The 23,367-nt window shown below is 45.0% G+C and overlaps 1 protein-coding gene across 1 annotated transcript in view; it reads right to left on the bottom strand.

Moving 5' to 3' along the window:
- OSBPL10 (oxysterol binding protein like 10) overlaps window positions 1–23,088 on the bottom strand; it is a 176,246-nt gene extending 153,158 nt beyond the window's left edge. Inside the window, exon 1 of the mRNA XM_075921975.2 lies at window positions 22,530–23,088. Coding sequence (XP_075778090.1) covers window positions 22,530–22,840 — 311 coding nt within the window. The 5' untranslated portion in view covers window positions 22,841–23,088. The remainder of the gene's footprint in view (window positions 1–22,529) is intronic.
- Between the last annotated feature and the right edge of the window lie 279 nt (window positions 23,089–23,367).

The raw sequence follows: 23,367 nt of genomic DNA, 5'->3' as shown, positions 1-23,367 counted from the left end.
GCATATTTTTAAAATTTTCCCACTTTTTAAGTGCAAAATACTTTGCAATTTCATTATCATATATAAAGTAATTTTAAAACTTAGTAATGCCCCACAACATTTTTCATTCTTATTCCTGTCCTTTCAAACCTTCCCCTTTAATCCAAGGCAACATCAAAAATGAACAGAATGATGTGCAGTTCTAAGTAGTGACTATGTAAAATGTGCCCCTTCTTCCTAAGACTTGCTTTCTGAGTATATTCCAGGTTATTTTGGCTTACAAAATATTGTCATTTTTTATCAATGCTTTCTCAATTGTGTAGCCTTTGCAAGAGCTTTCTGGCTTCTATTCCTTTGCATAGCTACAGAATTATTTTGTAAATCATAATCAGTTACACCTGTGTATATTCACTGAGGATTAATGGCATTACATAAAGTGTCACTTGCAGGTATGACCTGGCCTGCAGAAATGTTATTACTGGGGTGTTATTACTGGGAAAAGTGCAACGTAGCACAGAAACTAGCTTGACTGAGTCAAGATTGAGTTTTTAAGGCTCCCAGTTAGAGAAAACATCTCTTGTAAACTACTCACATCTGGCAAGGAAATCGCCAAGATAAACATGAGACCCACCACTGTCACTCCGACCAGTTACTTTTAAGAGCTTAGGCTGATTCTGCTCTTTCACATTTTCAAATTCTCACAGAATGAGACAACTGGATGGCAACTCTCGTCCCACATGTTCTACTCTCCTCTTCCACCTTTCAATAAAATCTTGGGATGAAGCCAAGAGAAAGTGTCTTTCCAAGTAAACATTTTAATTCAGAGTTTTCAGTGACAGAAATTCTCTCTCTTTTGAATGCTCTCTCTCATGGAATGCCTTAGAACTCAATAAGTGTCTTCCCCTTGCCTGCTTTATAGAAGCAATGAATGCTGTTTACCGAGCAATATTAATTCCTGATACCAGGAATGCCTGTATTTAATGCATGGAAGCTGTTCTGGCTTCTGTTCTACAAATAGGGGATAAAAGAAGAAAAGAAAATGGATAAAAAATATTTTTTCTTTAAAAGTACTTTAAGTTTGCAGCCCAACAAATTCATTTAAAAAAAAAAACCCTATCAACAGACTGATCTGAACACTAAGGAAAAGGAAACTAGCCTTTGATCCATTTCTGTAAGAGTAAGTGTTATTTAAATGAAGCCACATTAATGAATGACAGTTAACCAGGAGAAAATATGTCTTAGTAAATCATGCATAGCAAACATAGGAATATTCATTGGATTAAGTAATGAAACAACTGGAATTTGGATTAAAAAGTCAGTCTTCAAAATTTGTTCACAAATATGGACATTTTAGGAGGCAAGCAAAGAAGTTCTACTAGCATATAAATATTTAAGGCTTAACATGACAATGATTTACCATAGTTCACAAGTGCCAAGTCTAGACAACCATGTTGCTAAGGAGACAAGTTGGCTGCTCACCCGTCATGAACATGATCGCTTTCCTAGTATTCTACAGCAATTGTCACACTAGTTATTGAGAGGGCTTTTAAACATACACAGATTGTCAGAAATAGTGCATAGATTACTTGGCCAAAGTACATTTATAAGTTAGTATTCTCGTCTGTTGCTAATTAAAAATTGTCTAGGATTACAAAGATGTTTAGTAATGAGCAGAGAAAGAAGAAACAATCAGATGGTCTTGATGTATTCCAAAAATTAAAGAAATTCATAAAAACAAACATTATACGATGAAATCCTTCTGTTACTTTAGACCATCAAACACAACAAAGCAGCATTCAGGAGAAAGAATGTGTGGGGAAAGAAAAACATCAAGGCAGTGAGAATGCCTCTCTTTAGGACTTTGGAAGAAAGTGCTTAGTAGAGATCAGCTCTATCTCCCATACTCCCCTTCCTCACTCCCTTTATCCACCGCAATCCCACCTGAAGTTTATTCCTATGTAGCTACTTGAATAAGGTGTTACAGCACCTTGTCTCCAGTAAGATTTTCCAACAAGTTGGCTAAGTTAGGTATGCTGCTTTTGAGGGGGGGGAGGGGTAGTGAAAACACCACTACCCAAGAGAGATTAGTAGCAAATAGGTGGACGATGGAACATTATGCATTACATATTTTCAATCCCTGCATTACTAATACTGGGAAAATGGGGAAATGTGAATAAAGCACCAAAAAGCGAGACTGTGATCCTAAACCAGTGAAACAATATTCTCCTCAAAATCTTGCAAATCAATAAGTTTCATAGCAATCAACGATCCCATACAAAAAAGGGAAGTTTTGGACCCCTATAAATCCTGTTTCTCTTAATTTATTTTCTAAAAACATTTAAATGCATTAAGCGTTTACTTGTAATTTAGATACATAATGTGTAACACTCTCTGTATTTTTCTCTTTAAAAAAAAAAAACCATTGCACCTTTGTCTTAAAGCACGAATACTGGACACTAGTATTAAATAATGTTTGTTACTATCTTATAAGTACTTGCATACCCTGCTGTCAAGTTCTGCAGTTACCGTATATACTCGAGTATAAGCCGAGTTTTTCAGCACAGTTTTTGTGCTGAAAAATGCCCCCCTCGGCTTATACTCGAGTCAGCATCTCGAGAACTAAGGCGGGCAAAGCCTCAGAGGCACGGGACCCCCCCCGCGGCTGCGGCTTCAGTCCGGGAGCCTGTGGTCTGCTGGGGACGGTCCCCAGCAGACCACAGGCACCCAGATTGAAGCGGCAGCAGCGGCGGTTCCCCGCGCCTCTGAGGCTTTGCTCTGGCAAAGCCTCAGAGGCGCGGGACCCCCCCCGCGGCTGCGGCTTCAGTCCGGGAGCCTGTGGTCTGCTGGGGACGGTCCCCAGCAGACCACAGGCACCCAGATTGAAGCGGCAGCAGCGGCGGTTCCCCGCTTCAATCTGGGTGCCTGTGGTCTGCTGGGGACCGTCCAGCAGACCAGGGGCACCGGAGCAGCTTTCGCCCCGACTTCCGGGGCTAGACCCGGTATCTATCTTCATTTTTTACATTTACCAGTAGCTGCCTCATTTCCTACCCTAGGCTTATACTCGAGTCAATACTTTTTCCCAGCTTTTGGGGGTAAAATTAGGTGCCTCGGCTTCTATTCGGGTCGACTTATACTCAAGTATATACAGTATGTTGAATTTAGGGGCTACATCAATACATGGTCTTTTCAGCTACTTTGAGACCTGACAAATCTGTATAAACTCTAAGGGTGTGTCTAGACTACAGGGTTTTGTTGACAAAAGTGGACTTTTGACGACAAAACTATACCTGCATCTACACTGCCGCTGAGTTCTGTCTACATAACGTCAACAGAACTCAGCAGTTTTGTTGACAGCTGTAAATCTCATTCTACAAGGAATGCATTCTTGCATCTACACTGTCCTTTTTGTCTACACTGTCATGTCGACAAAGCGGCTTGTCGACAAAACCGGATGTAGTCTAGATGCTCTTTGTCAACAGAAGCTTTGTTGACAGATGCTGTTGACAAAACTTCTGTCGACAAAGGCCTGTTGTCTAGACGTACCCTAAATGGCTTTGCTTTTATATGTCTCTCTGTTCACAAGTTCACAGCACTGTTGCAAACTATACTCCCTTAGTTGGATAAGCCAGATTGCTATTCCTCTTTTTTTCTGTCTCAAAAAAGAGAAGAAATAAGATGGGGAAGGAAAAGACGATTTAAAGAGGGGATGAGAGAAAGTGTCATCTCTCAGGTTCTGGCTGGAATTTAGCCAAAGCTGGTAAATGTAGTGATGTCATCTGACTCCCTTCTCTGGCCTTGTCTAGTCAGGACATCTTTCTGAAGTAGGAAGGTAGTGGTCCAGGATCCCAGAGGATGGGAGCCATGAGGGCGAAGTTCACACCTTTCCCTTCTCCTTTTAGTTAGCCAGCATCATGGTAGCAAACTCTACCCCAAAAAGTTTCTTTGAGGCTCCCCAAACTAAGGATGTAGAGGAGTAGTCAACTACCCAATAATCAGGAGCTTACCAGGTAGCATTACTGACTACTCACTCATTCCCCCCAAGACCCTACATTTTTAAAGGGAAGCCAGCAAGAGAGCTGGCTGAATCCCTGGTCCCGGGTCTCAGCACAAACACACACTGCCGCTCGCTGCCGCTCTGCATTTTTGAAGGGAAGCTGGCGCGAGTGCTGAGACCTGGGATTCAGCCAGTTTTCACTTCTGCCGGCTTCCCTTTAAAAATGCAACGTGGCAGCAGGAGGTTGTGCTGAAAGCCAGCACGAGCCGGAAGTCAGTGTTGACACTGCCCTTCCTTATCGACTAATGTAGTAGTCGATAGAAATTCCATTGACTATTTGATTACCCAAATAACTGCTACTTAACATCCTTACCCCAAACAGGAGCAATGGGAGGAATAGCATTGTCCTCTCATTACTTTGTCCACCAAGTAGGCCTGTTTCTGATACATCAATTTTTTATTCGTTGATTTCCAGTTCCAGGCATTTCCTTCTTCACTAAACATGATCTTAAGCCCTGAGTTATACCAATAGGTGGTTGGTTGGTTGGACCGATTCTCACACTCTCACTTTTGTGGCTTTTCCCATGAGTATCTGTTGTTCTATGTTATTGTGACTTCTTATGAATTTATACTTCATCTTTACAGAGGAGCTTACAGTTAGGGTAAATTTAAGGTCCTTTTGTAATAACTGGGCCTACAACATTTACTAATTCTTATACATGAAATGCATATCAAGTCTAAACCAGCAGTTCTGGCCAGCTGGCTCAGAACATGAGGCACAGATTTGAGGTGAGCATTACTGTGACCGGTGCTCTTTTATAGGTACTAGATATTTTATTGCTTTGTGACCAAGGCATGCCTGCCTCTAATTGTTAAGTTTGGAAAAGCTGAGAATCAATTATTTAGAACATATTTCCCTAATTTGTTTAGGACAATGTCGCGTAGGACCTTGTCAAAAGCCTTACTGAAATCAAGATATATCACAACTACTGCTTCCCCACTATCCAGTAGTCCAGTAACCTAGTCGAAGTAGGAAGTTACGCTGGCTTGGCATAATTTGTTCTTGACAAGTCTCTGCTAGCTATTCCTTATAAGAGTATTACCTACTAAAACATAAAAATTGATTGTTTAATAATTTGTTCTAGTATCTTTCCAGGTATTCAAGTTAGGCTTACTGGAGTACAACTCCCCAACACCTCTGTTCCCCCTTTTTAAACATAGGTATTGTGTTTGCTGTTGTCCCATCTTCTGCAACCTCACTCATTCCACATGAATTCTCAAAAATATTCACTGATAGTTCTGAAACTGCTTTAGCTAGGTCCTTAAATACCCTAGAATGAATATCATCAAGATCTGATGACTTCAATATATCTAACTGATCTATACATTCTTTAATCTGTTCTTTCCCTATTACGGCTTGGATTCCTTCCCCCTTGTTATTAATTGTGTTGAGTATCAACTTAATAAATCCTTTAAGGTATACAAACATAAGTAACAAAATTATGTATGTATTTCCATCGATCATCCCTATATGTTTTAGGCCTTATGATTTATTACCTCTGTAAACAATTTATAAGCTATACCGTGACTTACTGAAATTTTATAATACCTTGGTAAGAGTATTAGAACACACACATGAACTGCATCAGACTTCAAATCATATAAGCTTTGGAATACAAACAGATTTTGTTGCAAAGAAGCTGTAATTTGTAACAAGGAGGCTAAAGAGTGAACTTACAAAAACAGTTTTAGGGTATCCAAAAGGAATCTGATTGAGCAAAGAGAAGACATATAGGCACTGAAAGCAGAAAACGATTTTGTGATACACAAAGAGACAATCAGCTTAAAATAAATTCAGGTAGAAGCATTTATTTAAAAAATAGAACTTTACCTAATATTGTTAATTGGCATATTTAAAAGATTATTATAACTGAAGAGGAAATCAGAAGAAAAAATATTTCTGCCAACACTTTGAATAATTGACCAAAAGCATAGTGAGGAGTATTCCTGTGTGTACTTTACAGCAGTACAGTCCATTTTATTGTAAAACAACCAAAGACTAGTACAGAGGATTTGAGACCTATACAATACCTACAACTATTTTCAATTTTGTTTTTATTTACTAGAATTTCAATTGACAATGTCCTTTTAAAATCTGTAGAATATTTATTTTTAAGACAAATGGTCAAAAACAAAAACATATTGGGTGGGAGGGTTATAGTTATTTGTTACTTGTGTTACACAACAGTCCCAGATAAGATTCCCCAAAAAAGTATTCCCACCTGCTATCAATGCACAGTCAGCATAGGGTAGCCAACTTTCTAATATCTGAAAACCAGATCCCCCAGTTTGCCTTTTTCCCCCCTGCCCCTGCTTCGCTACTTTCCTCCAGCCCCCAGTCGCTCACTGCTCTCCCTCCACCCCCATTTCAGCACAAGCCACCAGTCCCGGGGGGCTTTCAAACCCTAGCTCCAGCAGGCCAGCTGGGACTACAGCTCAGAAGAGCACTGAGGCTGCACACAAGCAGCCAGGTAGACCTGCAGGAGAGCTAGGAAAATGGCCCTTCAACACAGTAGCCCCCTATCTCCTAGGGAATGTTCCATGACACTGGGAGGCTCTTACTCCACATTCTGTCTTCTGCTGCAGAGGTGCAAACCATGGTCCCTCACAGGGCCTTCCTGCAACTCAAGCCCACGTATGGATACTGCCACAAGAGCTACCTCTTCAGGGCCAGACGACAGGCTGCCACTTTCCCCCATACATCCCCACAGTAACCAGATTTGTAGTATCTGGTCAACACACGCTGATTCTTCTTCTCTCTTTTCCTCTCAACGCTAGCACAATTAAAGCTTTGCAGAAACAGGACCGTCTCCCTCTCGACTCTGCTGCCTCATGGTGGTGTGAGCTTTCCAGTTCTCAGTAGCAATGATCCTTTTCTGTCAAGCACAGGTTGAAGCTGAGGTTTCTTGAGGTTTCCCAATCCTGTCTTCCTGGCAGAAGAGACAATTCTGTGATGCAAGGACCAGGTGTGTCAAATTTACTACCTGCATCCTGGCAGTTGATAAGCATTTACATACTATCTTCAGGATAAAATATCCCATCCTTCAAATACTGATTTTTTTCTATAAACAAATTAAGAGCCCATCAATCAGCACAACAAATAAATAAAGCCTCCATTTACAGCCTTCTACAACCACCACCTTGAAGATCATGGTTGGTTTGATTTATAAAATTATCACCACTTCCAAGAGATTTGTGGGGTAAATAATTGCTGCTTTAAGTGCCTGAATCTATCTAGTCTTAAATAATTTTTCCAAACATCACCAATCTGATGTGTGAAAATCCAGGTCCTCCATTTTTTCTATCAAAGCTCATCATTGAAATGTTACAAGTCACAAATGATCTGTTATAGGAAAGTAGCAATACAACTACATTCTCAGTCAATAGCCATTTGTGTGGGGAATTTAAGCAGAGAGGTAAATCTGGTGACGAGCTAATATATTTCAGAGCTCGTAAAATTGATCAATTATTTACTAGCATAAGAGTTATTCTCACTCAACAGGGCAAAAAATAAACTATGTCCCCAGATTTCCTGCAATTTAAAGAAATAACAGTTGTGTTCTGTTTCTTATACACTATTTTAAATGGTAACATTAAATAGACAGTTGATACAATATAGCTTCCAACTTCTTTCTTGCTGTTGTTGAACCGTCTTATCGTGTCTTCACTCCATTTTCTCTCTGTCCTTTCCTGTAACTAATAATTTCTGCATCTTTTATTGGATTTTCTTCCCTTCCACTTTTATCTTTCTTTCTTTATCCTCCCAAGATTTCTAAATACCACACTTATTTTTTTTAATTTATCCCATCACTCTACTCTCTCCCTCTTCCCACTGTTCTCATATCCACTTGTCCAAATACTCTCACACCCTAATAACTTTCCCGTACTTTCATGCGCACCTGAAAACTGGCACACAAAGTTTGACATCTTTTAAACCTAACAGCCACAAGACTTTATGACTGCTAGCCAAAAACAGACACAGAACATTGTGGTGACAGAAAGCGTGCCTTACTTTCCAAAAGCAACATGCAAATTAGAAACCACTCCTCCAGCTATCAGGAAAAAAATGAAGGCACTGGGATTTCTAAGGTGCGATCTCTAAGCCCTATTTCAGGGGTTCTCACTTTTCATATTAGCCTCTGGGGGTAAGGATCTAATGAATTTCAAGCCCCCTTCTGAATCATTTCTGGCTACAGCAAGGAGTATTCATCCCCAGGGCAGACCTTCCTGAATCCTTCTGGAAAGCAATGACTATGAAAAGGCCTTGGTGGATGATGATATTAACAAAAAACAAAAGATTTAATGAAGCCCTTGGATGCATACACAGAGCTATCAAGTAGAAGTAGAGAAATGATCATCTGTATCTGGCACTGCCGCAACTGCTATGGCAATACCGTGGACACTGTAACTAGACACAATTAAAGGATGTTGATAAGATGGAGAAAGACTATGAGAATGGTTACATGATTGGAAAATGTGCCTTTTATAATGAAAGACTCAAGGACCTCAATCTGTTTATCTTAAAGAGAAGGCTGAGGGGTGATTTCATCACAGTTTATAAAATACATATAGTGGAAACAGAAATTTGACAGTTGAGTGGTCTTTAATCTAGATGATAAAGGTAAAACAAGTTCCCAGGGTTGGAAGTTGAAGCTAGACAAACTTATGGGAAAGATAATAATAATAATAGTAAAACAAAGAGGTTAATTAACCATTTGAAAAGTTTACCAAAGTGTGGCCTCTTATTTTAAAATCAAGATTGAACTACAGCCGTGGTCACCAATCCGTCAATCGTAATCGAGTGGATGATTGCGCGGGCATGACCAGTCAATCATGAGGTGTTCCCAGGCCCCCCTCATTCCCCACCTGACCCCCAAGGAGCCCACGCTGGCACTACAATCTTCTGTGAAAATGGAAGTAGCACCGGTTTCCTGTGGTGGTGGGGAGATGGGGGGGGAGAGGCCCACAGCTGTGTGCCAGATCTGGTGTCTCAGGAAGCACGCGCTGCTCCTTCCCTCCCCACAACAGCCGACGTGAGACACCGGCTCTGGTGCGCAGCTGCAGGACTTCGTTCCCTGTGCTGCCTGCCTGCCTTCCTGTGCCCCGGGAGGAGCTGAGGAGGGAGGAGAAGTCCTGCAGCTTCGTGCCAGATCCAGCTTCTCAGGAAGCATGCCTGATGTTGTGAGGTAGGGAGGAGCAGCACGCGCACTTCTTGAGATGCCAGATTTGGCTCACAGCTGTGGGATTCCTCCCTCCCCTTCCCCCCGCCCCCGCTGCAGGAAGGCAGGAAGCCAGCCAGCATGGGGAAGTTAGTCCCATGGCTGCACACCAGATCCAACTTCTCAGGAACAGCGCCAGCTGTTTTGGGGAGCGGAGGAGCAGCACCCATGCTTCCTGAGAGGCTGGATCTGGCGCGTAGCCCTTGGATCCCCAGGTATTGGCTGAAGTGTCTCTGTCCTCTCCCCTGGCCAGACTCCCACCAGCACCCTGCCCCCAGCCAGGGCCCCACCAGCACCCTGGCCCCACCAGCACCCTGGCCAGATACTATACAGCACCCTGCTCCTGCCCCCTGGCCAAACCCACATCCAACACCATACCCAGACACTATCTGGTCTCAACCAGCAAGTCTCTCAGTACATCAGTTTCTGGGCAAAGGGTGGGGCCTTAACCCCACAGTCCACCTAGTAGCCTGAAACTTTAGCTAGTATTTTTCAGTGGATAAACTCAGTTGATCCAGGATGGTCACCTTAACCACTGTGCTCACATGTCACTCAGAGCCATGTAGGCCATTTGAACTCCCTCCTGTCAGTAGGGCACTAGCCATAGATCCTAGGTCCCCTTGTCCCAACCTGCACCAACTACAGGGATGTGACAGGTTAATCAGTAAGTATCACTCTTAATGGGCAGTGCTTACCAGTTTTGGTTAACCGGTAAGGGCTGGAGCAGCTTTCTGCCTGCTTCTGGCAGGTGCTGCTCTAGTCCCATAGGGGCCCACCATAGACAAGGGCTGCTCTCATCCAGAGCAGCCTCTGCCCACAGGGAGCCCAGATGCCCAGTAGAAGCTGCTCCTGTGGAGTGTGCACAGGGCTGCAGATGGGAGTCCCATGGTCTGTAGACTGCTCCAGCCAGGCTGAATTGGTCTCCGGCCTGGATCTCACTTTAGTCGGTTAACCTGTTAAACATTACGTCGGCCTAACGTTTAACAGGTTAAGTGATTAACCAGGATTTTATATCCCTATTTCTTACAGATAGGGTTGCCAGGTGTCCGGTTTTGAACCGGATAGTCCAGTATTTGAGCTTTCTGTTTGGGAAACAAATTGAGAAAATATAAATATCCGGTATTTTCTAAATAAGATGTAATCTAGATTGTGATGTAATGTCAAGTGTCTCCGGTATTTTTGTTGAAACCATCTGGCAACCCTACTTACAGAAGCCTACTGCCTATGCCAGGCTCACAAAACCTTTTTTAAACGGTATTTTATGTATGTTGTGTATGCACACTCTGCAGTGTAGGGCCAATTGATTTTATTAATTTAATTATGTGTCTGCCATTTGTCCTATTTCTTAATACTAGCACTAAGTAATCACATTTTTAATGAACTAATAGTGCATGTGTATGTTCCCTCTGATCACACACCACAGGGTGTAGTATCCAGCAGAATCACTCCTGAAACAGCAAACAGTACAGAGAACTAATCAGAGGAAAAACTCAATCTAGGAGACTTCAATGTTAGTGCTGACTGTGGGAATTTGCCACTTTTTTCCCACTATTTGAAAGCTCAGGATGACACCTCAATGGAAGGAAGGCTGCTGTACGTTGTGTGTATTATATTGCCCCCTCACAACAAAACTGCTCTGGTCCAATGTGCACTCAAATCCCAGAAGCATTGACTGAATGGACATGTTTGGGTCCTATTTGTTCTAAATTTAATTTTTCTACAGCTCCTACCAACATACAATCTAAATATCTCGTATGCATTAATGAATTATCTTAAAAAATTAAAAAATAAAAAGGCAGAGTGATATCCCCCCATGTGACAAATGGAGAATTAAGATACAAAGAAGCTGTTTGCCCAAAGTGACACAGACTGCTTGGGCCAGAGTCAGGAATCATAGAATCCTAGAACACTAGAACTGGAAGGGACCTCGAGAAGTCATTGAGTCCAGTCCCCTGCCCTCACGGCAAGACCCAGTACCATCCCAGGAAGAAACATCCCAGATCTCCAGAGTCTAAAAACAAATGCTTTAATCACAAGAGCATCCTTTTTCTCAGGCCAAAGTAGTATTCTATTAAACATTTTTTTATAAACACAACTGAAGAATGAGACACAAATGGATGGAATTGTTTGCTAGCCTTCTAATTTGCTAAATTGCTCTTCTAATTCCACTCAGCTGCTTCAGTCATGTGCAGGGGTGGTCCGTGCCTATGGGTGCCGAGTTAAATGGGGCACCAAATTCCCTGCCACTTCTCCTTCCCGTAACTCCTGGCTTCGGCCCCGGAGGAGGAGCGTGGTAGCTTCCCTGCGCAGCAGGAGGGGTGAGTCAGCCCCAGAGGAGGAACACGGGGAGTTGGCCCCAGGAGGGGAAGGGTCGCCCCTGGGTGAGGCACGTGCAGAGGTTCCCTGCGCCACGGGAGGAGGGGTCGGCCTTAGGAGAGGAGGTGCATGGGGGTTTTCCACACGGCAGGAGGAGCGGTTCGGCCCCGGGGGAGGAGACGCACGGGGGTTCCCCACACCACGGGAAGAGGGGGGTCGGCCCCGGGGGAGGCACGCACCGGCTTCCCCTGCGCCGCAGGAGGGGGGATCGCCCCGGGAGAGGCACGTGTCGGCTTCCCTCTGGGGGGGGCGGGTGCAAGGGACTCTCTCCCCCCACTGGCACCCTGTTCCCTCTCCCCACTCCCTGTCCCCAGCCACAGAACTCCATCCCCAGCCCCCCCTCCCCAGCCACAGAACCAAAAACCTCAGCCTCCATCTTTCCTTGGGGTTGGAGGAGGGGGGCTGCCGATTGCATGGTTCGCCTAGGGTGCCAGATGCTGGCAGCTAGTCTAGGGCTGCCCCTGGTCACATGCTATTGCTTGAGGAAGAATCCACACAGCTGACTTGTGATAGAAATCCACACAGCTGACTTGAGTAAAGATGCTCTCCCTGAAGTACAATAGTATTGATTTTGCAAAGCCACCTTCCTATCAATTTCAAAAGAGCTTGCAAGAGATAAATCCGTAGTTCAGAGGTACATCGAAGGAAACTGACTTTGAAAACTACATTTCATTGGTATAAGATAGGTTTCTAATCATCCCAGGAGGCAGAATTTTTCCTAGAGTGGTTGAGACACCACTCTCCCACCAAAGATGTCCCAGAAAGAACAGAATATCTGTACATCACTCCTTAGGCTATCAGAAGAATAAAGGCTTCAGTCAAAAATCTATATGCATAGTAAGTGTACTTTCTTTTTGGACCGTGTTCCTGAAACATCATTTACTTGATGTGCAATTTTTTAAAAGCAGGTTTACCATCTAAAAACATAAATTATAGATTCAAAGTTTCTAAAAAAAAGTTATATAGTACATTATTTAAGCTTAGAGTGTTGTATCTATTGAGGAAAAATTCCAAATACATTTCCAAGAGCAAAAGGTGAAGAAATTAACTGAAGGAATACATCAATTTACTGTTGGACATGATTTTTTTTAAAGTGTTCAGGGGTGTATGTTAGTTATTAATTATATATATATAAATATACATTTTTCAGGTTAAATTTTGGCAATTTAAATTTCAAATTTGACATTTAAAGTTGTGCCTTGTGACAATATTTCAGCAGAGCATTCAACATATGTTGACTTATTATGTGCCCATCTTGTAAAAATTCTCTTAAATGCATTCAACATTAGTAGGAACATAATGCTTTTTATAATTTCCAGCCATTCAACATGATATACAGTAAACTTCCGATAATCCGGCATCTTTAGGACCCAGGGGGTGCCGGATTATCAGATATGCTGGACTATCAGAAGGGGGGGCTATGAGGGGTCTGGAGTGCGGTGGGAGGGGATGCCACCCCAGACCCCTCATAGCCCCCCCTTATGATAGTCCGGCTCTGCCCCAGGCGTCCCTAATTCAGCCGCTGCTGGTCAGTTTCAGCAGCAGCTGAATCGGGGATGCCTGCAATAGAGCAGCTGGGGTGCTGGCAGGTTGGTCCCGTAGCGCCAAGGGGCAGCGCTACGGCACCAACCCAGCAGCACTCCAGCTGCTCTTGGGGACGCCTGGGACAGAGCAGCTGGGGTACTGCCCGGTTGGTCCCGTAGCGCTGCCCCTCGGGGCTGCGGGACCAACCCAGCAGCACCCCAGCTGCTCTTGGGGACGCCTGGGACAGAGCAGCTGGAGTGCTGCCGGGTTGGTCCCGCAGCACCAAAGGATAGCGCTGCGGGACCAATCTGGCAGGACCCCAGCTGCTCTGCCCCAGGAATCCCCAATTCAGCCGCTGCTGAAACCGATCAGCGGCTGATTCCAGGAAGCCCCGGGCAGAGCTGCTCTGCCCGGGGCTTCCTGGAATCAGCCGCTGATCGGTTTCAGCAGCGGCTGACTTGGGGACCCCTGGGGCAGAGCAGCTGGGGTCCTGCCGGGTTGGTCCCGCAGCGCCGAGGGGCGGCGCTACGAGACCAACCCCGCAGCACCCCAGCTGCTCTGCCCCAGGCTTCCGGATTCAGCCTGCTGGTGAAACTGACGCTGCTGGTCAGTTTCAGCAGCAGCTGAATGGGGGAAGCCTGTCCAGCTGCCCCAGCACTTCCGGGTTCCTGATGGTGCCAGACCATCAGAAGTCCCGGAGCATTGGATGCCGGACTAATGGAGTTTTACTGTAGTAGGATATACAAATGAACCGGGACTTGAAAAACAAACCGCTTTATTTACAGGGACAATTTTGTGAATAAAAGTTACAACAGCATTTCAGTCCTCTCACCTTTTCAACACGTTTGTACGGCAAGAGCATTGACTTTCTCAGTTACAAGTGTAAATTATAATTAAGGTTCTAAAATGTAAGCAGGGCAGCAGGTTTCTATCTTTCACCTTTCCCTTTCTCCTCCATTCCATCTCCAGTTCCTTAATACAAGGAATCTCCAGGCCACTCCAGCTAAGATCAAGCTACAGTCCCTACAATCTTGGTATTCTGGCTATTGTGAGAGTGAGCCATATCAGTGGCCTGTTTAACCTGGATTCAGATGTTAGTGTCTCAGAGTCTCTTAACTCTTAGCTGTCCTGCAAGATATATTGCAAGTTACTTTTATTTTTCCTTAACATTGCACACAGCACTGTACAGTGATGCAGGATACATATTCCCTGCTTCAGGGAGTCTTCTTGCTAAAAGTGACCCGTAGGTAGAGGATCAATCACATATCAGGGTTGTCTATATAAAGAAATCTTGAAAGGTGTTATAGGTTCCCACTATAAAACACATGCATGTTCCTCCTTACTCCTGATTGTTCTGTACATTTAGAAGCATGACAGTAATTATTTCCTGGTCATCAGTCTGTTTTTCTCAAGCGGGCATTTTACTCACAGATGGATACAGACAAAATTCTAATCGCATGGCACACATCGAATCACATCTGCTGGTAACTATCTTCTGGGTTCCAATATTGAGAAGCTAGTACTACTCAAAGGGGAGTTGGGCCATATCTCCTATGTCCAGCTGCACTGTCTCAGACTCATTCAATTTTCAACCTGAGCTGCTCATATGCACCTCTCTTATGATAGCCCCAAAAGCTCTCAGGAAAGGGATGCACAACAGCTACCTTGAGGTTTCAGTAGAGGCCAGAGTGCCTACTCCGCTACACCATGGAAAGGCAAGTCAGAAAATCTTCATCAAAATAAGATTTCAACAACAGGGGAGGGAGGCAGAATGAGTATGCAAAATCTAAACTCCCTCCACCTTCCATCAATCCCCAGTTTTCTAAAGTCAGTGGAACTGGGGATGGATGGAAGGTGGTCGTTAGAATATTGATCTAATGCAGCTAAGTTCAACCTAAACAAGATCAGCAGGGTGCTACCATAGTACCAGCTGAGGAAGTATGAGAGCAAATAAAAATAAAGTACAGCCTTATACTGTGCTTCTGTTGCAGAATGAGCATGCCTAACTCAACAATGATACCCCGGGAGGAGAAGGATCATGAAAAATAAAAGGTTGCAGAACAGTTAGGTTGTATTCAGTTTCTTATTCTTCCGAATTCTCTTGGGGAAGGCACTACATAAAATCAATGCTCCAAGTACTTTATTTTGTAACTCAAATATTCTCTACACCACTTTTTTCAGTGTATCATTAGTTTTCTCTCAGAAAACCATATTGTATTTCATCCACACAAAATTAGAAGTAACACCATCCAACAACTCTGAATTCACCTGTTTCTAAGTCAGCTCTGCCAAAAGCATGTGGGGATTTGTTCATGTTTGCAAAAACACGCCACCACCACACAACACAACCACAACCTTCCAGATTTAAAAGGCTAGAAACATTTTCATTAAAAAAAAAAAAAAGGGGGGGGGGGGAGAGAGAGAGAGAGAGAGAGAGAAAACTTTGTTTTTGCACTTAGCAGGAAGAAATTACCACTTGACCCAAGCCTTGTTCAGAACTTGTTTAGAATTTTTTACTGAGCTACTTAAAATCAGGATCTCTGGGCATCTAAAGAAATGGGTTGTACCCACGAAAGCTCATGACGCCATCTACATGTTTTGTTAGTCTTTAGAGTGCTACCAAACTATTTGTTGTTTAAGTTTTTAAGCATGTTAAGGAAACTTTAATTAATACCAAATTGACTGAAAACAGGCTCTGCCATGGCATATGACAATTCTATGGGGACATATTCCTCTATTAAATCCACATAGCTCCTGTGTAAAATATGGACTGAAACTCTTCCACACACACCTAAAACAAATAAACCTAACTAAAGACATTTTATGACGGTGCATTAACTCTAGAAAATATCATTATCACAATTACAGAGCAGAAAGATTAGAGGCATTTAGATGCCTTTGCATTTCATGACACCCACAATGTGGGTCTGATGATGATAGGACCCATGCTTCAAGCCAAATTTGGTTCCTTTGCTCTCTGCTTTCTCACTAGTGAACACCCAGATAATTTAATGACTCCATTGAGTCATTCCAGATTTTTACTGATAGAACAGAACAGGTTTTTAAGGAATCCCTCTTTCATTTATTGTTCAAGTGCTTCTTCCAATGTTAAAAAAAACTTGAGTGCAACTTTTCATCCTGCATGGTCTAAAGAGTTTTCCTTCCTCATTTTCAGATTTGGCTATTTCTTAGACTGCAGTGAAAAGAATATTTTATAAATACAGTAATTCCTCATTGAACACAATAGATGCGTTTCTGAAAATGTTCATGCTAAGCAAAAACATGCTATGCGGGGCCAATTTTCCCATTAAAAATAATGGAAAGAGTGGGGGTTGTGTTTCAGGTGGTGGTGGCGGCGGCAAAGTCAATTTTTTGTTGATGCAGGGTCGTCAACATCAACATTAGATGGAACACGGCTATCTTGTTCATCAGCTGATTTTTTTTAGGTTGAACACGAAAAAAACTTTTGATAGAGAGCTGCTTTTTGTTTTTCATTGTAAAGTTGCTTATGGCAAGATATGGCACTTTCTAAGCTTTTTGCTAATTGAGCTCCATTCACAATCAGGATCATTCTCATAAAAAATGTTTATTACATCACTTATAAACACAAGTCACCACAGTTTGTTAAAACACAAAGATAAACATGTTAGTGAGCGGAGGAGCAGTGACCATGTGTATTCATCCACTCATGCATACTGCCACTGTTTTCACCAACTTACACCGCCGCACGAAGTAGTCCACCACTTGATTATTTTTGTGTTATTTTGGGGATGGTTGTTATTCGAAAAATGTTCCCCAAAAAAATTGTGCTATTGCGAAAACATGTTAAGCAGGTACATGTTAAACAAGTAATTACTGTACAAGCCAGTACACTCTTACAGGATTCACTTAACAGGATGCCAAATAACGTAACTTCTCAAAGAGGATCAACTCATCTTGAGACTTCCAATTGTTTCAGTTAATGGAAGTTAAGATTTTTTTTTAAATGAATTTATATGTACTACACCAACTGAAAGAGAGCAAACAATGAATTGTGTAAGGTACCTTACCTGTTTAAAATAGCAATGCCTTTGGTATATACGTATAGAGAATATCAGTGAACATGTGATTCACAGTAATTGCATGCCTAAAGGAAGTTCTGTTTCATTTAGATTTTAAAAGATGCAGGGGTTTGGGATGTGACTTAGGGCAGGAGAGGGCAGAGGATTGGGATGCAGGATCTGGGAGGGGGTATGGGTGTGGGGGGGCAGAGGGCTTGGGTTATGTGGGGTAGAGGAGCAGGAGAGGGGAGGCAGAGGGTTGGGGGAGGAAGGTCTGGGGTGTCAGAGGAAGGCTCTGACTAGGAAACTTACCTGGGTGACTCTCAGCCAGCAGGCCAGGAAGTTTCTGAGGCAGCCAGCCTGCCTGCCCCATCCCTCCACAGGCATCCCAGTCCCCTGCACCCCAGGTCACAACCCCTTCCTGTCCTTGGTCACAACCCAAACCTGTACTCCTCAGTCCACTGCCTCAGGTCACAACCACCTCCTTCACCCAAACTCCCTCCCAGACCCCATACTCACTCCTGCACCCCAATCCCTTACCCCAAGCTCTCTTCTGCACCCAACCTCCATCCCAAACCCCATACTTCCTCCATTAATATCATGGAAGTCTGCAGCCCCTGACCAAATTCCAACCTCTTGGAGTGGCCCCCCCATCAAAAATTATTGTCCATACCTGCTCTAGAAGCTTTTCAACTTGAGCATAATATGGTATGGTGATGATAAATATCAATTAATTGAATAGGTGATTAACCTCATGAATTCTTATCAGTTACTCAACTATTCTATAGTCCCTAGGGTGGGGCCAGCAACCAGTGCACTCCAGCCCCACTCCCAAAGAGCCCCCTGCCACTCCATGCTGCTTCCTCTGTATCAGAGACAGCAGTGTGGGGTGCCAGGCAGGCGCTGGTCCACGAGGACAGCCAGTTTAAAAACCAGCTTCCCTCACAGACTGCCTGCCTATCACCCTGCACTGCTGCCTCTGATACAGAGGCAGCAGCACAGGGTGGCAGCAGAAGCCCCTGTCTGGAGTGGAGGTACTCAGACTCAGCATGAGCCAGGCTGCCTGCCCGCCTATCTCCTCATACACTTTTAATGCAGAGCCACAGCAGGAGTAGGTCCCAGACCCAGCACAAGCTGGGACTGAGCCAGGCTGCTGGCAAGCCTGCTAAAAATTTACTGGCAATGCGGGGCGGGGGGGGGGGGAATGCATGTAGTCTATAACATTAACCGATAAGCATTTGCTTATGGTTAAATTGACTACGCTATTACATCCCTAATACGGTAGACTTTAACATTACATGTTTTAGGATTATATAAATTAGTGGACAAGATCATTTGACATGAAGACCACGGATTCCTCATTGCAGGATCTGGAGTAGACGCCTTTTCAGACATGTTAAACTGAACAATAGTTTTGGTAAACTGTGTCTCCAGGGCCCTAGTCCACAACTGGTATACACTAGGGATAGGAATATGTATCCAAGTACACAGCTAACTGATTAGCCTGGGCTCATCAGTTAACCATCATAGTTACACACACTCTCCCCGCTCCCACTGACTCTGTATCAGAGGCAGCAGAGGAGGCAGGAGCCAGCTTTTAAGCCAGCTCCCCATATGTCGGCTCCTGTGGAGCCACTTCCTCCTCCCTCCCCTCTCCCGCCCCTCCAATACCTCTCACAGAGGCAGGAACAGAAGCCAGGTGCTCACAAAGAAACAGCTTGAAAAACAGCTCCCAGCTCTCCCCCCTCCACCCCTCGACGTATAAACATGTAGCCATGGAAAATTGCAGCTGTTACACACTTACATAAATAAATGCATTTAAACATCCCTAGTACTAGGGATGTTAGCATATAGCTGTTTACACGATTAACCGATAAGCCCTGGCTTAGCAGCAGCAGCAAGGGTGGAGAGATGGGAGCTGGTGCCTGTAGGAAGCCACCTTTTAAACCGGCTCCTCATGAGCACTGGCTCCTGTGGAGCCACCTGTCCCCCACCCAGCCCTTCTGATAGAGAAGCAGCAGCGCAGTGGGTGAGAGGGGAAGGTGAGAGCTAGGGCACACGGGAAGCTGGCTTTCAAGCCAGCTCCCTGTGCATAACAGCTCCCACGGAGTCACCTTTCCTCTCCTCTCCCCCCCCCCCGCCCCTCGGTGCTGCTGCTATCAGAGGCAGCAGTGCAGGGGGCAGGCAGTTCTGTGGGAGCCAGTGCATTCAGGGAGTCAACTTTAGTCCGAACTAACACGTCCTGGCATGCACTTCCTGGTTCGAATCAGCTGTGATTCGAACTAGCACGCCGGCAAAATCATGTTAATGAAGCGCGGGATATTTAAATCCCCGCTTCATTAACTACTTCGGTCATCTTCATTTGCATCCCTAGTCCGAACTAGGGATGCAGTGTAGACGTACCCTGAGGTATTACTTAGGGATGTAATATTATGGTTGATTAACCGATAAGCAAAAGTGTATAGGTTAATGTTACAGACTACACACATTCCCCACCCCTTGCCAGTACATTTTTTAGCAGCAGCCCAGCTCAGTCCCAGCTTGCACTGGGTCCAGGACCTACCCCTGCTGTGGATCTGCATTTAAAGTATATTAGGAGCAGGGTAGGCAGGCAGCCCAAATCAGTTCCGGCTTGCGCCAGGTCCAGGAGTTCAGACCCCCTACTGGACAGGGGCTGCTGCCATCCCATGCTGCTGCCCGTGTATCAGAGGCAGCAGTGCAGGGTGGCAGGTAGCTGGTTTTAAGTCAGCTCCCCTCACAGACCAGCTTCTGCCTAGCACTCCTTACTGCTGTCTCTGATACAGAGGCAGCAGCATGTGGTTGCAAGGGGCTCCCTGTGAGTGGAGCCAGAGTGCACAAGCTGCCAGTCCCACCCCCATGGATTATGGACTAGTCAACTAACCGATAAGAACTCATGAGGTTAATCGATTATTCAATTAATCGATATTAGGGCTGTCAAGCTATTTAAAAAATGTAATCACGATTAATCACACAATTAATCGCGTGCACTTCCCCTTTGAAATGCCATGGCAGCATTTCAACGGGGCAATGCTGCATAAAGTGCTGCCCCTTGGAAGCACCGTGGCAGCATTTCCATGGGGCAGCGCATTAGATGCTTGGAATCTGTGGACTCCAGCTGATCCCCGGCTCCATACTGCAAAGCCCCTTTGAAATGCAGCTCTGGTGCTTCAAAGGGGCTTTGCAACAGCAGAGCCGGGGATCAGCTGGGGACTCCAGCTGATCCCCGGCTCTGCTTGGGCTGCCCCTTTGAAGCGCCGGAACAGCACTTCAAAAGGGCAGCGCAGCATTAACACCTGCAATTAACGCCTTAAAAAAATTAATGCATTCATCCTGTCCTGCATTAATCGCAGGTGTTAATACAGGTCAATTGACAGCCCTAATTGACATTTAACATCCCTGCTATTAATCTTTCATTTGTTTGTTTAATAATCTCTCATAGGAAAAGAAAAAAATTGTAGATCCACAGAGAAAAAGTTAAAAAAAATCTGGGAGATGGCTGTTATGGAAAAATTAACACACCAATAATGCACCCAGCAGAGGACAAACAGTTACTTAGATATTTTATTACCTTCTATTCAATACTCAAAGTACATTTACCCACACAAAAAACCTCAGTGTACCTGTCTGATTTTTTTAATATTAATATTTGGTAAACATGCCTATCTGTTAAATATGTGTAATCAGAGATTTCACACAATTTAATAAAATCACAAGAAACAACATGATGCTCAGTCTGAAGTATGGTGATATCCTGTTAAACAGAGATCTGATCACTATATTTCCATGTCTCTCTTTAAACAGAAGATCTCTGTTGTAATGATTATTCCTGTGTTTCTGATATTTACATGGCAAGAATTTGTAAACCTATTAATACTTTCTAAACAAATCAATAGTAAAAAGGGAACCAATGCACACACTGCAGCCTGGAGATGAGGAGTGTTATAACTAAGTCTACAATGGCAGTTTGGAAGAGGAACAGAGGGAAAGAGTTTCCTGTCATTTGCACCTCTGATTCAGCTCCATAAGTGACAGCATCTTTGGGAGCTCTGGACATGATAATGCTACCATAGACATTAGCATTTTTTACTATCTCATTTAACTCTGTTTACAGCACATCTAATTGACACAGTTTTAAAACTGTGAAACATTTAACTGCACTATTTCTTCCACTTCTGTTACCACTAGCTAGGCATCTCGAGGTCAGCAATAATAGAAAATTGTTGCCTGATACAAAGGTCCTGAACAGAAGTTTACCCTGTTCTATAGGTAGAAATCCTCACTATCCACAGCTGCCAATCTAAAATCTTTCATAAGCACAGAAATCTAGCGATTTAAAACAAGAGGAAGAGAATGAAGTTTGATAACCAAAAGTGAAATAATAATAATAATAGAAGATCTCCTCTTCCTAGTTCCATAACTACAGACCCTGTACAGCACTATTAATTCCACAAACCCATTGTAACAATATAGGCCCTGATTTTGTTCTATGTTGAGTACCAGCAGATTCCCAGTGCCTGCATAGCAATCTGTCCGTACACACTAAAATGCAAGATTAGGACCTTCATCTCGGTGTCCATAACTAAAAGTCAAATCAGGTCATAATGAACTTAAAACTTTTATTTTTTCCTATGAATTGTCCCATTGCCCCCTTCAGTAAAATGACCTCCCCAGAAAATAATACTTTTCTATTTACTACTTAATGCTAGTTTCTTCACTGGGGCAGGATATTTTATTCTGTTTTTTTTTTTAAGTTTTGCAGAACAAGGAAGTCAAAAGTAATATGGTGGCGAAATAGATAGTAAGATGTTGTATAGTAATAAGAAGATTGGGAACAGGGAGGATGAATCAAACATGTCAAGCACTCTATTCACAAAAAAGTTGTTCCTTCCATCCCTCTAACTTCCCGAGCAACCCTAAACAACATGTATCATAAACATGTTTACATTATATCTTCAAAGACCAGGCTCCCTATCAAACCCCTCTTGCAAAACTGCTACCATGAAGATGTACCAGCCCAGGGGCATGATCCATAAAATGGATAGAGTAATGAAAATAATGAGGCCCCATTGAAAGCGAGAGGCGTTTGCCCCACAATAAGTGGCTGGGCGGAATTGTGCCAGGCTGGGCTGCTGCACACACAGCCCACGACCGGCCTAACTGGCCTGGGGACCCCGAGCAGCTGCGCAGAGCAGCATCTCGTGGGGACCAGCGCGTGGGAGCGCCGGCTACCCGGGGAATGAGGCTGGCAGCCAGCGAAAGGGGCACGTGCCCCGCAGAGCGCTGGGGCGGCCAGGGCGCGCGCGGGGCCGGGCTTACCTGCTCTGCCAGCCCTGCAGGAGGTTGGTGTATTTGCTGAGCGCTCCCTCCAGCGTCTGCTCCCTCCTGCAGCCGCTGCCCAGCGCCGGCCCCGTTCCGCCTCCTCCCGGGCTCACGGCTGCCGAGCCCGGGCTGCTGCTGCTCCCGCCGCCTTCCAGCCGCCCCGCCGCCGGCCGGCCCGGCAGCCCGCGGCCCGCGGAGCAGGGAGACGAGCCCGCCGACGTGGGCCGGCTGCTGCTCCGGCTGCTGCTGTTGCTGTTGCTGCCGCCTCCATCCGCACCGCTGCTGCCGCCCTGCGCCGCCTTCTCCATGGAGCCCGCGGGGCAGGGTCCGAGCCCGCCCGGCCGCGCTGCTGCTGCTGCTGCGAGTCCCCGGGAAATGCCTGACTCACGCGCGAGGGCCGGGCCGGGCCAGTGGGGAGAGCCGCCGAGCCCGCCCCCGCCGCCACTTACCACCAGAGCCAGCTGGGGCGGCGGCCGCAGACCCGCCCCCAGCCCCGAGAGGTGCGGGAAGCTCCCCCGCTCCCCGCCCTGCCTGGCGCCCGCTTGGGAGGCTGCTGGCCCGGCCTGTGGGGAGAGCCCGCGCCAGGCCTGGGAGAGCACAACTCGGGGTGTAACACACAACACGCGCACACAGTGTTACAGCCGGGGAGGAGGAGTGCTCAGCATGGTGTACAATTCAGTACACCCCAACACACACACAACGCTAACAGCCACACACACAACATGAAATGGTTAACCAGCTAACTGGTAAGCATCACCTTTAATTGCTGATGCTTACCTGTTCTGGTTAACTGGTTGGGGCTGGAACAGCTGCCCACTCGCCCTGGGCAGGGGGC

The sequence above is a fragment of the Pelodiscus sinensis genome, chromosome 2 (genome assembly GCF_052426305.1).
Source record: "Pelodiscus sinensis isolate ZL-2025 chromosome 2, ASM5242630v1, whole genome shotgun sequence".
NCBI classification, from domain to species: domain Eukaryota; kingdom Metazoa; phylum Chordata; order Testudines; family Trionychidae; genus Pelodiscus; species Pelodiscus sinensis.
Note: the sequence above shows the minus strand (reverse complement) of the source record. Positions and strands in the feature narration are given on the sequence as shown.